Raw genomic sequence first — 14,897 nt, 5'->3', positions numbered from 1 at the left:
CTGCAGTTTAAGCTCAGGAAGGTGTGTAAATTTCGAAAAAAAAAAAAAAAAAAAAAAAAAAAAAAGAATGGACATTTCGATAACAAACTGGGACTTTGCGGTAGCAAAGTCCCACAAAAAGAATGGACATTTCGATAACAAACTGGGACTTTGCAGTAGCAAAGTCCCACAAAAAGAATGGACATTTCGATAACAAACTGGGACTTTGCGGTAGCAAAGTCCCACAATGAAAGAAAATCATATGTGTAACTATAGTGTAAGCGAATGTCTACATTCTACATACATAAAATATGGTTTCATCTTGTCTAAGTCATATTTATAGCAGTTTTCATGAGTTAACCGATGTAGACGAGGCTCCCTAAAAAGATGAACAAATGAAAACATGCTATAAATTCGACAGGTCTGGATAGTGGCTTCTTATTTTGTTATAACCGTTGTAGTACGACGTTGTATTTTAGTTTTTGAGCATGTGTTTTTGGCACATCAGTTTATGTAACAGGCCAGGTTACAGATTTGTCTAGCAGAAAATATAAAATAAAATCCATTGTCCAAAACATCTAGACACAGAGACTTGATATCATTAAGCAAAAATCCATCAGTGATTGATATAAGATTGAGGCTGGATATTCGTACTATTTTTCACAACTTATTTTGTTACATAATCATGAATACAATTTACTTTCGGTGGTTGTGCTGGGGGTGTGGCTTACTACGAAATTATCTGTGAAGAAAACTGTTCCTGTTCAGTCAGTTTGTCCCACCGACCCACCTTTTCCTTCAGAGAATCCCAAATGGCATAATCCATTGGATTACATTCTGGGGATTGGGGTGGCACGTCATTCTTGTGAACGAACAAATTCTGGTGTAGTTTCCTCCAGATATGCTAATATGCGTTGAGGTCCCGTCTAGTTGGCATCTTTCGATTGGCGGGCGAAGGAGACGGAGGGCACAGGTTGAAATAGGCAGGTTCCCTTGATATTGCATTTTTGACATGTTACTTTGTTCGGAGCAGCACTTGTACATTTTTTTATTCTACGCCTTTCATATTTTCAGGGTTGGACAACGACATCTTGAAGTCTATCTGTGAGAACAGTCTACCAACAGCTGAGATACAACCTGTTGAACTTTGGGACACCCGATATAACCGCGATTGAGACAATAAATGACAATTTGCTTTAGTACATTTTGATGCAATTTATATGATTTTGTTCTTTCATAAAAAAAAAAAGATTTCGAAATGGATCAGCGACAGGGATTAAGAAGTTTAAATTCCCCACGATACTTGATATTTTGATTAACCGGAATATACCACAGACAATGATATCAAGCGGAAATTGTAACAATTTCCTTTCTGATTGATTTTCGTTTTCATGTGACAGAATTGACATACATTCAACTTGAACAGGAATAATTGTACTATCATTAGTATATAAATTTATAGATTTATACTAAGTATTCTATTATTGAAGCTTATTAAATCGATGTACTTTTACCCTCTAAAGGTGGTATTATGCATGTTAATATTATTTAACAACTTAGACATAATAATAAGCTACTACTTTCTTGACACTTATTAAATTACACTTTTACAATCTAGTTAATACCACCATTTCACCAGGGATGTTTTGTTTTAAATCGGTCCGATCTGGTCCCCGATTAAACATTTCTTTGATCGGTCCGATTCTCGTCTTGAATCGCTTCTAATCGTCCTCTTCTTTTGGCCTGATTTAGTCCCGACCAATAGATCATGACGGCAGGACGAATCGGACGTTCTAAATTTTCTTAAAGGGCCGTTTGTCAAAGGATTGTTTTGGTTCCGATAGTACCCAATAGTTTTGAGGGTCGGCTATCAAAAAAGCAATCGGCTACTGTCATTAAACATGTTGAAAATAATGCTTGGTGAAATGTGTCTACAAGATATATTATTCGCTTTTCCGGTGTTACCTGGAACACTTGTTAATTGAGATTGGATAATCAAATCATCCAGAGGTTATAAATGGTGTGAATGACGTCCGTATGGAATCACTTATCATATTGCTAGTCTCAAGTATATTTCAAAGTAATCTAATACGAAACTTGCAACTTTTGGAGGGATGTAGATTTTAACCATTGTGTTGTTCAATTGCATCGTATGAAAGCACTTGACCCCATGGGGCTCTGTTTGGATTTTTATGAAAAGTTAATTGAAATGACCTTTATAGTCGTGTTGCAAATCTCCACAATTGTGTTGATTTGCGTCGATACAACTTTAATAAGGCTGGGACTTAAGAAAGTCTTCAACCAAATAGTTGCATGTGAATTAACTTTGATTTGAGTGGAACAACACTATGTCGGATAATTATCTTTGTTTAATGATCTTTCTTCCTGGTTTGTATTACACCATTTAGAAGAAGCCATTTTGAAGTTAGAGACACTCATCCCCGACACCTACCTTAAGCTTGTAGTTTATAATTAGTTTATAGTCTGGTGACTCCATTTGATCTTAATCTTATCATTAGATGCTGTAATTACAACCTGCTGACTCACTGCCAACATTCAAATTTGTTCAAGATAAGTGGGATTACATACCTATTAACTTGGTATAATTCTTAAAATATCATCTTAAAACCGTACTTACTTACTTCTGAAAGAATCAACCTGGGTTTATTAGGTACGTGCCAGAACAATCTTAAGTTTCTACATTTCGAAGGTTGTGAAACCGGAAGTAGAGGTCAGACATCAGAAATGAAAGTATCAGCGAATAGCCAATGTCAATGACTGTTGTGTTACCAAAAATAATTTGGGTACGAAACGGTTCTCGGGGCGATTTAACTATTGTTTACTTTTTGATCGAGCGGCAACGTGCTTGAACTTGGGACGCCAATTGTGTTTACAGTTCTTTTTTGGATGCACCACGGTGTAAGTTTTAGTTAATATTGTTAAAATATGTTAAGATATTATGTCTTATTCTTGATATGTGTGTTGAAGCATGTTTTTCTTAGTATTTGGCATTTGCAAAGATTTTTATAAGTTTTGAGTCATATCGACCAAATTATTCATTTTTGTGAATTTCTTATTTTGTAATTTTTCAGTTTTCTACCTTATGTCCATGAGAATAAATATCAACGAAATTTCAACTGGGTTGTGATTTTAAACAATGGGCGTGGTAACTACAGGCCACACTGGGCATGACGCAGGGTGTGAAGCTGCACAGTAGAAAAACCGTGACTACCGGATGTAATGATTAGGCCGAGTTATGGTTGCTCGTGCACAACGTCTTTTTGAGGATGGAACCTTTGAATATGTATCAATTAATACAGATGATGAACGGTTTTATGGTGGCTTTATACGTATACTAAGAAACATGTTCTTTATAACAGTTATTGTGAACTCTAATAACTTAATTGACTAATTTGTGCATTTTTAAACTTTAAATTGAACGTGTTTATCATCCGATTTTACTGATTAAGATGACCTGCATGAAGAACATTTCACTTTCATTATTTTTGCCTTTGTTTTTATGTTGTCTAAATAAGAGTATTGTGTGATTGTGATTGATGTAGTACATTTTTACGAACTATCAGTATCACTTTTAAATGTATATCAATCAGTGGTTTAGTCTCATTCATATGCTATTGTGACATTACTCGTTCAATGATTCATATGCATGTCTACATTTTATGCTAGATTTTCATTTATGTTTATTTTCGAATATTGTGAATTTCTTTACTTGATACGTGTTACGTGATCCTCGTATGAGAACTTCAACAGAAAAAGGTCACGAGCTTTATTCTGCGCGTGTTCAGACTTTGATTGAAAAGGTGAAGTGTGCTTGGCGTAATTTAGAAGACTTGTTCAATAACATTACCGACGAATCTAAATATGACTTAGGATTTCTTAGACAGATTGAAGATGACACAAATAGACTCAATTCTTTATATATCCAATCTGTTGACCCTCTGCTTGATTACTTGCAACGCACCCGTACTTCTAAAAGTGAAAATGAATTAGAAAAACAAAAGGCATTGGATCAGAAACGGTCAGACATTGTTAATCAGTTCTTGAATGCAATATCTCACATGCAATTGGACATTGTGGAAAACATGTCTGAACGTTCGCTTAATGGCATCTACAAGACGAGATCAGTGGCTGGGTCTACTAAATGTAGAACATCAGTTCTTCAAGCTAAGAAAATGGTCGCAAATACGAACTTATCCTTTCTCGAGAAAGAGCGTGAGTTACGCAAACAAATTATTGAATTGGAATCTCGGTTGACTGCTCTTAAGGAACGTAAAAACATTGCAATAGCTGAGGTGGAAATGAACTACTCTATGGACTCTATTGCATCCCATGAGGTACACAGGGACATTAAAGTGGAAATGCCATCTCCGGGAGAAAAAGTTAAGGATTACATCAGTACCTTACCTGATCATCCACCTGTTGATGACGATTTGTTGAATACTGATCCACCTATTGACAATGTGACACGTGGTTTGTCTCCGACGGCAAAATATTTTGTACCTAGTCCTCAAACTATTCACGATCGACAAGCTCCGCAAGTCATCCAGCAAATGTTTCCTGCTAATATTCTGACTGACATGTCTACCTGTTACGGCAGAAATATTAGTACAACGCTTGTATTAAGAGTAACGCATTAAACGAAGTAAGCCCTAGATCTGTAAGTTGCACTATGATCAACGTAACGAACCGCCTTATTAAAAAACGCCGCCATTGTTTTATATTTCATAGAATTCTATTGATCATTAATTAACGCATATACCCCCTCACAAGTTGTAAGTGTAAAGTAATAATGTTTTAAATACAACGTTAACGAACATATGAATTAACGGCAATATAATTCCTGACATGTCATTTAAGCAATTTCATATTTTAAGACATTTATGCACTAACCCTCCCCACGTGCATTGAATTCATCATAGTGACTGTTGTGGTAAATCTTTTACTGATATTAAAGAATATGTATTTTTGTCTTTACAGCTAAACCACGTATTTTCACGTCTTTTCACATCGTTTTATATACCCATATTGCTTAACGACATACTGTATAATCATCTAACGCATCAAACGAATTATTTGTGAACTGTGTGTATGGAATGTGAGGTGTCGTAATAAAACGACATGGAAAAATAGTTTTCAATCAATCGCCTCGGAGTTGTGTCTGAAACCTGTTGACGAATTGGACCTCTTGATTACTCACCTTGGGACGGACTCTAAACGATATGCAACAGGCATTAGGACTTCGAATGCAGGAAATCCTTCTGGTGCTGTTTACAAAATATGGCAGAGACTTGAGGAGAGATTTGGATACCCCGAATTGATAGAACAGTCTGTTAAGCAACGAATTGCAGAATTTACCCAAATTTCTTACAAGGAAAACAAGCGTCTCTATCAATTGTTCGATTTAGTGACAGAAATAGAATCACTTAAAAACGATCCGAATTTCTCAGCACAATTCTCTTACTTTGATACTTCTGCAGGTATCATTCCTGTTATTCAAAAGCTACCAACTAACCTTCAAGAAAAATGGCCAACTAGGGCCGCTTCTTACAAGGCACGATATGGAGTTGGTTATCAACCTTTCTCTTTCCTTATTCAATTTATTCAAGAAATGAGCAGGATCAAGAATGACCCGGGCTTTCAGTATGAAACGGCTCCGACTTCAAAATTAGGAACAAAGGAAAAGAAAGAGGTTATGGTTATGAAATCTTCACAGTACACCACTTCGCAAACTACACTAACTTCTAATGACTTTAAATCTGGTATGTGTCCCATTCACAAGCTTTCTCACTCCTTAAGTGACTGCAAAGCCTTCTTGCAGAAGACAATTCATGAACGGAAGAAGTTAGTTAAAGATTTAGGTGTGTGCTTTAGATGCTGTAACGGTGTTCATTTTACTAGGAATTGCACTGCTCAACTTACCTGTAGCAAATGTAAAAGTAAAGGTCATCATACCTGTCTTCATTCTGATTCCATAACACCCCATGGCGGGGAGGGCACCCATGAAAAGAATCTCACTCATGGCGAGGAGAAGAAACAACCCTCAGAACCTATAGGACAAACAGAAGTAGCTTCGAAATGCACTCAGATATGTGGGATATAAGGGAAAACCATGCGCCAAGACAGTCCTTATTAAAGCTTACCCTGAAGGCAGACCTGATTTGGCTTTCCGTCTCTATGCCCTTATTGAAGATCAAAGTGATGGTACGCTTGCACGCGGGAAATTCTTCGACCTGGTTGGAGATCATTCAGCACCAGAGGAATTTTACTTGAGGTCATGTTCTGGCTCTGTTCGTTTTAGCGGGAGGAAAGCATCAGGATTTGTGGTGGAATCATTGGATGGTTCTGTGGCTATGAAGTTACCTATGGTGAGGGAGTGTGAGGAAATCCCTAATATCCGAGAAGAGATTCCAACTCCAGGAGTAGTTCAAGCTTATCCACACCTAAAAGATCTGGTCGATTTTATGTATCCACTTGATGAAGATGCGGAGATACTCTTGCTTATTGGTAGAGATGTAATTGAGGCACACTACGTCCACGATCAGCGCATTGGCGAAACCTCTCCCTATGCACAAAAGCTTAGCCTGGGCTGGGTAGTGATTGGTGAAAGTTGTCTCAATAAAGTTCATGTACCAGATAAAATTGTTGTGAACAAAACAAACTTACTAATCGATGGACGAATTTCTATTATGGACCCGTGCAATAGTTACTTCAGTATCCAAGAACGTTCGAATAATGACTCACAAGATATATTTCGAAGGACTCTCCATGACGATTGTCCAGGACTTTCAATAGAGGATACAGGAATTTATTTCGATAATTGACAAGGATATGTGCAAATCAGATGACGGTCGTTGGATGGCTCCACTTCCTCTTCGTATTTCTCGACCAGCTCTACCAAACAACAGGTATATGGCTCTAAAACGTGCGACAGCTTTGCGGAACAGTTTGGTCAAGAATCCGGAAAAATGCAAGCACTTCGTCGAGTTTATGCAGGGCACATTTGAAAATGGGTATGCTGAACTAGCTCCTCCTTTGGATCTCAACGAGGAATCGTGGTTTATTCCAATTTTCGGTGTATTCCACCCCAAAAAGCCAAACAAACTGCGTGTTGTGTTCGATTCCGCGGCAAAGTTTGAAGGGGTGTGTCTTAACGATGTTCTCCTGAGTGGACCTGATACTGTAAATGATTTAATTGGTGTTTTGGTGCGCTTCCGTAAAGAACCCGTGGCAATAACTGCGGATATTGAACAAATGTTTTTCCGATTTGTGGTTCCCCAAAAGCACAGAAACTTGCTTCGTTTTTTATGGCATCGAAACAATGACATTACGCAGGAACTGATCGACTATAGGATGTGTGTTCACATATTTGGCAATTCTTCGTCGCCCGCAATTGCTACTCTCGGGTTACGAAAATCGGTTGAAGACGCCGAGAACGACGTTAGAGACTTTGTCAACCGGAATTTTTATGTCGACGATGGTTTGTTCTCGGTTCAAACTGTTGAAGAAGGTGTTAGTCTTGTTACTAGGACTCAGGAGGTATTGCAGCAATCTGGCTTACGGCTGCATAAAATAGCGTCCAACAACAAAGACGTTTTATCGGCTAACAAACCCGCTGATAGGGCTAAGGAATTGGAAATAATGGACCTACGTCTTGATAACCTACCTACACAGCGCACACTTGGGATGTCATGGAACTTACACTTGGATATTTTTACCTTTAAGGTCGACCTACAGAAAAAGCCTTTCACTCGTAGAGGGATATTATCTACCCTGCACACCATCTATGATCCTTTGGGATTGGTATCCCCCGTGATACTGCCAGGACGTCTTTTGTTTCGTGAATTAATCGACGGTGCTCACGGCTGGGATGATCTTTTACCAGATGCTATGGAGAATGCATGGTTGGACTGGTGTGAAGATGTTGCTCATCTATCAGCTTTGGAGGTTCCAAGATTGTATGTGCCGGACGGATTCGGCAAAACTCAAACCCGCGAAGTTCACATATTCACGGATGCATCTGAGCGAGATATATTGTGTGTTGCGTTCTTGAAAGCTACAAACAATAATGGTGAATCGCATGCCGGATTTATATTTGGAAAGTCGAAAGTGTCACCAAAACATGGTCATACCATCCCCAGACTGGAGTTGTGTGCTGCTATGATGGCAGCTGAGATGTCTGTGTCGGTCATTACGCACCTGGACATATCGCTTGATAGTGTTACATTCCACACAGACAGCCGCGTAGTTTTAGGCTATATTTCTCGGAGGTTTTATACTTACGTTTCAAACAGGGTGTCCAGAATACTAAAAGTATCTAAACCTACACAGTGGAAATATATCCCTACGGGAAAGAATCCAGCGGATATCGGTACTCGAGGGATTCGATCAAGGGACCTTAAAGAAAGCATATGGCTGAAACCTCCTCTGGATATTATGTGTAGTGCGAATGAAGATCAGGCGTATGAGCTTGTGGATGCGGTAGCGGACGTGGAAGTTCGCCCCGAGGTGATGTGTGCGAAGACGAAGACGGAATCGTGTGCGTCTTTAGGAACAGAACGCTTTACAAGGTTCTCAACGTGGTCCAGTCTGGTTTCGGGTATTGGATACCTAGTTTCGTATGTTCGTCACAAGAACGGAATGAGTCCTAGTCGCCAAACCAAAGATGTACAAGAAGTAGAAGCCTTGATCATTCGTTCTGCTCAACGAGAAGCCTTTGAAGAAGAATGTTTAGTCTTGGAAAGGGGCCAGGCTCTGTCAAAGGAAAGTCACCTACTGTCTTTAAACCCATTTCTGGATTCGAATGGCTTGTTGCGTGTTGGCGGCAGGCTCGATAACTCGGAGCTTAGTGACATGGAGAAACATCCGATTATTATACCAAAACGGTGTCATATTGGAATATTGTTGTTTCGCAGATTCCACGAGAAAATATACCACCAGGGACGTCACATGACAGAGGGCAGTATAAGAGCTGCAGGATTCTGGATTCTTGGTATGAAGAAACAAGTTTCCTCTATTATTCACAACTGTGTAACCTGTCGTCGTTTTCGGGGAAAGAATGAAACTCAAATCATGGCTGAACTTCCGTCTGATCGGCTAAAGCCAGCACCCCCGTTCAGCTATGTGGGAGTGGATACATTTGGACACTGGAATGTTTCTGTTAGAAAGACTAGAGGGGGCTGTGCGAACGCTAAAAGATGGGCAATCCTGTTTACTTGTCTCTGCACGCGGGCGATACACATTGAAGTGGTGGAAGAGATGTCTACTTCTTCCTTTCTCAACGCAGTTCGAGAAAAAGTTTGCGAATTCCGATCTGATTGTGGGACTAATTTTGTGGGTTCCACTGAAGATTCTACGTCTAATTGTGTAAATGTGGAAGACAAGACCATCAAACGCTTCCTGTTAGATGAAGGAACTACCTGGGTATTCAACCCACCCCATGCTTCCCACTTTGGCGGAGCATGGGAACGAATGATTGGGGTAGCGCGTCGTATCTTTGATTCGCTTCTACCCCAGACACCTATGAAGCAGCTCACTCACGAGGTCTTGGTCACGTTACTTGCGGAGGTTACTGGGATTGTTAATTCACGACCTATCACACCTGTATCAACTGATCCGGAAAACCCAACTATACTCACACCATCAGTCCTCCTTACACATAAGGTCAGCGGGGATATTGTTTGTTTTGAGAATTTGATGTCAAGAATCTTTATCGATCTCAATGGCTCTAGCAACTATGTTTTGGAAACGGTGGAGAGTCGAGTATGTTCAGATGCTTCAAGAAATAGAAGGAAGAGCGAAAGGACATTGAGTGTGGTGATGTTGTTATTCTGAAAGAGAAAGACTGTCATAGGAACGATTGGCCTTAAGGGTTAATAGTGAAAGCTTTAAAAAGTGATGATGGTCGTGTAAGAAAAGTAATGGTTCGTGTAATGAAACATGGTCAACCTTGTGAAATTTTTAGGCCTATTTCTGAAGTAGTGTTGTTATTATCTGTTTGATTTTTAATTCTCTGCTGTTAAGAATTTAAGTTGATTGTTTGTAATTTAAATTAGTGACTAGAAGTTATAGTCAGACGGGGAGTGTTGTGTTACCAAAAATAATTTGGGTACGAAACGGTTCTCGGGGCGATTTGACTATTGTTTACTTTTTGATCGAGCGGCAACGTGCTTGAACTTGGGACGCCAATTGTGTTTACAGTTCTTTATTGGATGCACCACGGTGTAAGTTTTAGTTAATATTGTTAAAATATGTTAAGTTATTATGTCTTATTCTTGATATGTGTGTTGAAGCATGTTTTTCTTAGTATTTGGCATTTGCAAAGATTTTTATAAGTTTTGAGTCATTTCGACCAAATTATTCATTTTTGTGGATTTCTTATTTTGTAATTTTTCAGTTTTCTACCTAATGTCCATGAGAATAAATATCAACGAAATTTCAACTGGGTTGTGATTTTAAACAATGGGCGTGGTAACTACAGGCCACACTGGGCATGACGCAGGGTGTGAAGCTGCACAATGACCTTGTAACGGGGAAGGTCAACAAAGGCCACGAGATATAACTCATCAAATTTTCAAAATGCATACGGCTACAAAACCGGAAGCTTACGTCGGACATCAAATATGAAAGTATAAATAGATAACCAAGGTCAATGACCTTTGACCCTACAAAAATGAAGGTCAACAAAGTTCAATGTCAAAAATTAAAAATATGTAAAATTCTAAAACTCGTTCCATTTTTTGAACTATAAAGCTGCCACAAGTGAGCTATTAACGCAAACTGGCCAAATGGATAAGGAAATTGTGTGCAAAGTCCCTTTTCGGACAAATGTAAAGTGTGCCAGTTATGCCCCTGCCAAAGATTTAAACAATTAGCAATTTAACCCGGATGTGCCACCTCAACTTCTTTGTCATATTTAATTCATATTCAAAATGTCTGGTTGTGTTCCAAATTTCAACTTCTACATCAAAAAGGTCACAAGATATACATACACTAAGCTCAAAGAGACACAAATATTGTAAAAAAAACCACTCAAATTTTAAAAGATAGCTTGCCAAGCAAGTTAACATACGCCCACTGGCAGCTGTCAGAAATGATGAAACTGTCTTTAGTGACTAAAGAACAAATTTTCTCAAGAAATTTTATTAGTTTGAATTCCATGTTTATATATTTACTTCCAGTTATATATGCTTAATCTCACAATTTTTTTTAAAATCAATTTCAATCACCAAAATTTATCAAATTATTAAATCACACGGCTCTAATATTAAGGGCAGATATTGTTAAGAGTGAAATCGTTGAAAATTCAAACTGGACCAAGACCTCATCATAAAAATCACATGAAATCTGTAGTCTCTATTGTGTCTATGAACAAATTTTGAAGCATTTTTTTTTTATCTTAGTCAGAAAGTATCAGCTGATAGCCAAGGTCAATGACCTTTGACCTAATAAAAGTGAAGGTCATTAAGGTCAAGGTCATGAGATATGAGCCTTCAAACTTCGAAAAAATTTAACCGGAAATTGCAAAAAAGCAAAAGCGAAATTCAAAAATCTTCTCCCACATTTTTTTTCAAATTTTTATTTTCTTTCATTTGAGACCAAAATCATCAAAATCGGATAAAACGTTATCTCTGAATAGATTTTGACGCATTTCAGAAAAAACAAAATGGCGTATCACGTTCGGACAGGATTTTATCTTCTTCGTTTTTTTGTCATAACGTTGGCTATTGATTTGTATAAGTTTCGTCACGCTAAATCAATTACACCGGACGTAGTTCAACCGGAAGTGAGAATAGTTTAAACCGGAGGTAAAGTAAAAAGTTTGGCTATACAACTTTGTTCACTTTCTTACTCAAATTTTTTAGATTAATCAGACAAAAGCGAAAAAGTTTTTTTTTTGGTAAAAGATTGCAAATTTCGACTGAAAAATGTGCGACATAATTTGAACTGCTAAATATATCAGATATTATATGCAGATTCCGAAAATGAAATTCTGAAGATAATAGATTAAAAAATGCGACTTTTCTACTTTTTGCACATGTTGAATTGTGGCACTTCCGGTTTTGCAAAAATGTTCCAATTAATATTTAACAACTACGTTGCCACTAAAGAAGGTCTACACATGTTGAAATGTTGCTGCAGCTGTTGCAGCCTTTGCTTGTAAAGGTGTGGAAACGATAACAAAGTCCCACAATAAATACAAAATTCTTCACAAAATTTTTTTTTTAAATGCAATAGATTTATCCTGTTACACAGTATATAAAAAGAGAGACCCAAGGCAAATCAGTCAACAAATAAACTCGACGGACTCAAAAGCAATTATGCACATCAATTCCGAGTTCTTAAATTTTTTAGTTAATTAGTTAATGATTCTAAGACCAAAAAAGATCCAGACGAAATCCACCTCTGGAGATAGATTTTTCTATATGGATAACTTCTGGTTATAAAGGAATTAGTTTATTTACCACTGCAAAAGCATCTAGAAGTTATTCGGATAGAACTAGATAAAAACCGAATTACTTTTGCAGTGCGAAAGGGGTATAATTTCCAAGTAAGGTTTACTATTTCTCGGTATATTTCAAATTATAGTGTTTATGCATCCATAGTTAAAACTTGAATCGACTATGGTGAAAAACAAACATTGGGTCACATTATTGAAGTCAATTCAAATAGACACACCTCAATGTATATATTAACAGCACACTATATATGTCAACAATACTATATTGCTTTAAATTCGACAAGATGTTGTGGTCTATATTGTTGGTGTTACTGTGCTCAAATTATATAACTACGTATAATCTGTGTTCTGATCCAAAAGTGATATTTTGGGATTTAAAGAATAAGCACCTTGCGAACGTTACCGATGCAGATATACCAGAGAATATCACTGCATTGGATTTATCATTTAACCAACTAACCACTATCAGAAACAAAGATTTCCAACTTTTAGACAATCTGGTATGTTTAAATCTCAGCTTTAATCCTATTTCTAAAATTGAAGAAGAAGCTTTTTTAGGATTGAAAAAGTTACAGATGTTGGAATTAAACAACCATTCTTTGGATTATCAAGTGTTTGATCCCGATGTGTTTTTACCCATTCAAAATCTGCACAATTTGTCGATGAGAACTAAGTTAACTGTTGTTAATAATAAGGTAAAAGCAGTTAACATTTTGAAAAACTTTAAAAATCTGACAACCGCCATAATTGATACAGCATCGGTAACAGTTTTTGACCTGAATGTCACCAATCTTCGTAAAATCAAACAACTGGTTATTGGAACTATTGACAGTTTTGAGTGTGGTCTACAGTTTTTTAATAATGATACTTTTCAAGGATTATCTAAGCTTGGAGTTGAAGTTCTTGATCTCTCAGGGTGTACAGCTCTTGATATTCAGGATGGCTTTCTGAAACCTTTAGAAGATCTGAAGACTTTTTTGTTCAAATCGGGAATCTTTCCAATAAAAGTTGGATTGCCTGAAGTAATACGATCGTTGCGATTTTATATGAATAAATCTATGACAGAAATCAATCTCTCCAGTCCAAATACAGATTCGCAACTTGTTGTAGAAGATCTGACTATAATATCTATGGAAATATTAGGTAATATTTGTGTTGAAAAACTTATTTTATCCAATGGAGATATTAATATTTTCAATACTTTAAACATTTTACCTCAAATCAAATCAGGACACATCATTTTTCCTTGTTTTGGAAAGTCCATTAAACACTTAGATATATCTTATAACCGTATTTCAGGTAAATACATCAGACCAGAACTCTTCCTGTTAGCTTTTGTGGAAAATCTCGAGTATCTTGATATATCTGGACAATATCTATATGATCGTAGATATGATTTTTCGTTTTCTACAGCTCATTCGACATATAATGACATACAGTCTTTGAAAGATATAATTTTTTTCATGCCAAAAAAATTAAAACATCTTAATTTAGGTGGGGGTATCTATAGAATGGGCCGTCTTATAAATATAACATTTGAAAATGCTCATAATCTAAGATACCTTAACTTTTCCTTAACCGGTCTTTATGGTTTTAACGTTACTTTACGAGGACTTGAAAATCTGAAAACCGCTGATTTAAGTGGAAATGATGTCAGCGTTATCATTAAAACATTTTTTGACACTTTTCCTAATGTGACACATTTGAGACTAGCGGATTGTTTTTTGGATAATGACTTCATCTTAACACACGGTAGACGTTTATTTCAACCCTTAAAGAAACTTGAACAATTAGATTTATCCAGAAATAATTTGATCAAGCTTCCAAAAGATATATTTAAATCTCTGAATCAACTGAAAATTATAAATCTGGCATTTAATAAACTTTTTTCACACCCAGACTATCTTAATACACCGAACCTTCATATACTATACCTTAATTTCAATAATTTTATTAGCTTTTCATCTCAAGAAATACAAATGTTCAACAAATTAGAACAGATGAGAAAAGATGAAGGTAATTTAAAACTTTATATATATGGTAACTCATTAGCGTGTACATGTGAAACTTATAGTTTTATATCGTGGATAACTTTCACTACTATTGAGTTAGACAGAAAAAACTATACGTGTATAGATCTGAAAGGTGACTTGATATTTACCGCTGATTTCAAAAATTTAAATTATATTCAATTGTGTCTGTCATCTGTAGTGTTGAATATTTCTGTTTTTCTAGCATCTGCTATCTTAGTGATAATGTTTACAGTATTTGTTGTTGTCAAGAATAAATTGGCTGTTAAAATCTTCATTCAGAGATTATTGGGGAAATTTGTTTATCCAAAACGTCGTCAAGATTTTAAATTCGATGCTTACATTATCTATCCTGAATCTTTGTATCAATTAGTTTGCTTTGACATGGTTGAAAACGTAGAAAAACAATT

At 36.8% G+C, this 14,897-nt stretch overlaps 2 protein-coding genes across 2 annotated transcripts; both read left to right on the top strand.

Moving 5' to 3' along the window:
* Positions 1 to 3,734: 3,734 nt before the first annotated feature.
* Positions 3,735 to 4,637, top strand: LOTGIDRAFT_160708 (hypothetical protein; the record flags this gene model as incomplete). The annotated part of the gene is made up of 1 exon (XM_009055914.1): positions 3,735 to 4,637. The coding sequence occupies one exon, from the start codon at positions 3,735 to 3,737 to the stop codon at positions 4,635 to 4,637; it is 903 nt and encodes a 300-aa protein (XP_009054162.1).
* An 8,233-nt stretch (positions 4,638 to 12,870) lies between these two features.
* Positions 12,871 to 14,343, top strand: LOTGIDRAFT_77540 (hypothetical protein; the record flags this gene model as incomplete). Its single annotated transcript, XM_009055900.1, has 2 exons — positions 12,871 to 13,085; positions 14,214 to 14,343. Coding segments are annotated over 2 exons (345 nt in total), but the record flags the coding sequence as incomplete, so codon positions are not given.
* Positions 14,344 to 14,897: the final 554 nt, after the last annotated feature.

Source organism: Lottia gigantea (assembly GCF_000327385.1).
Source record: "Lottia gigantea unplaced genomic scaffold LOTGIsca_26, whole genome shotgun sequence".
NCBI classification, from domain to species: Eukaryota; Metazoa; Mollusca; class Gastropoda; family Lottiidae; genus Lottia; species Lottia gigantea.
This window is presented reverse-complemented; position numbering and strand designations above follow the sequence as displayed.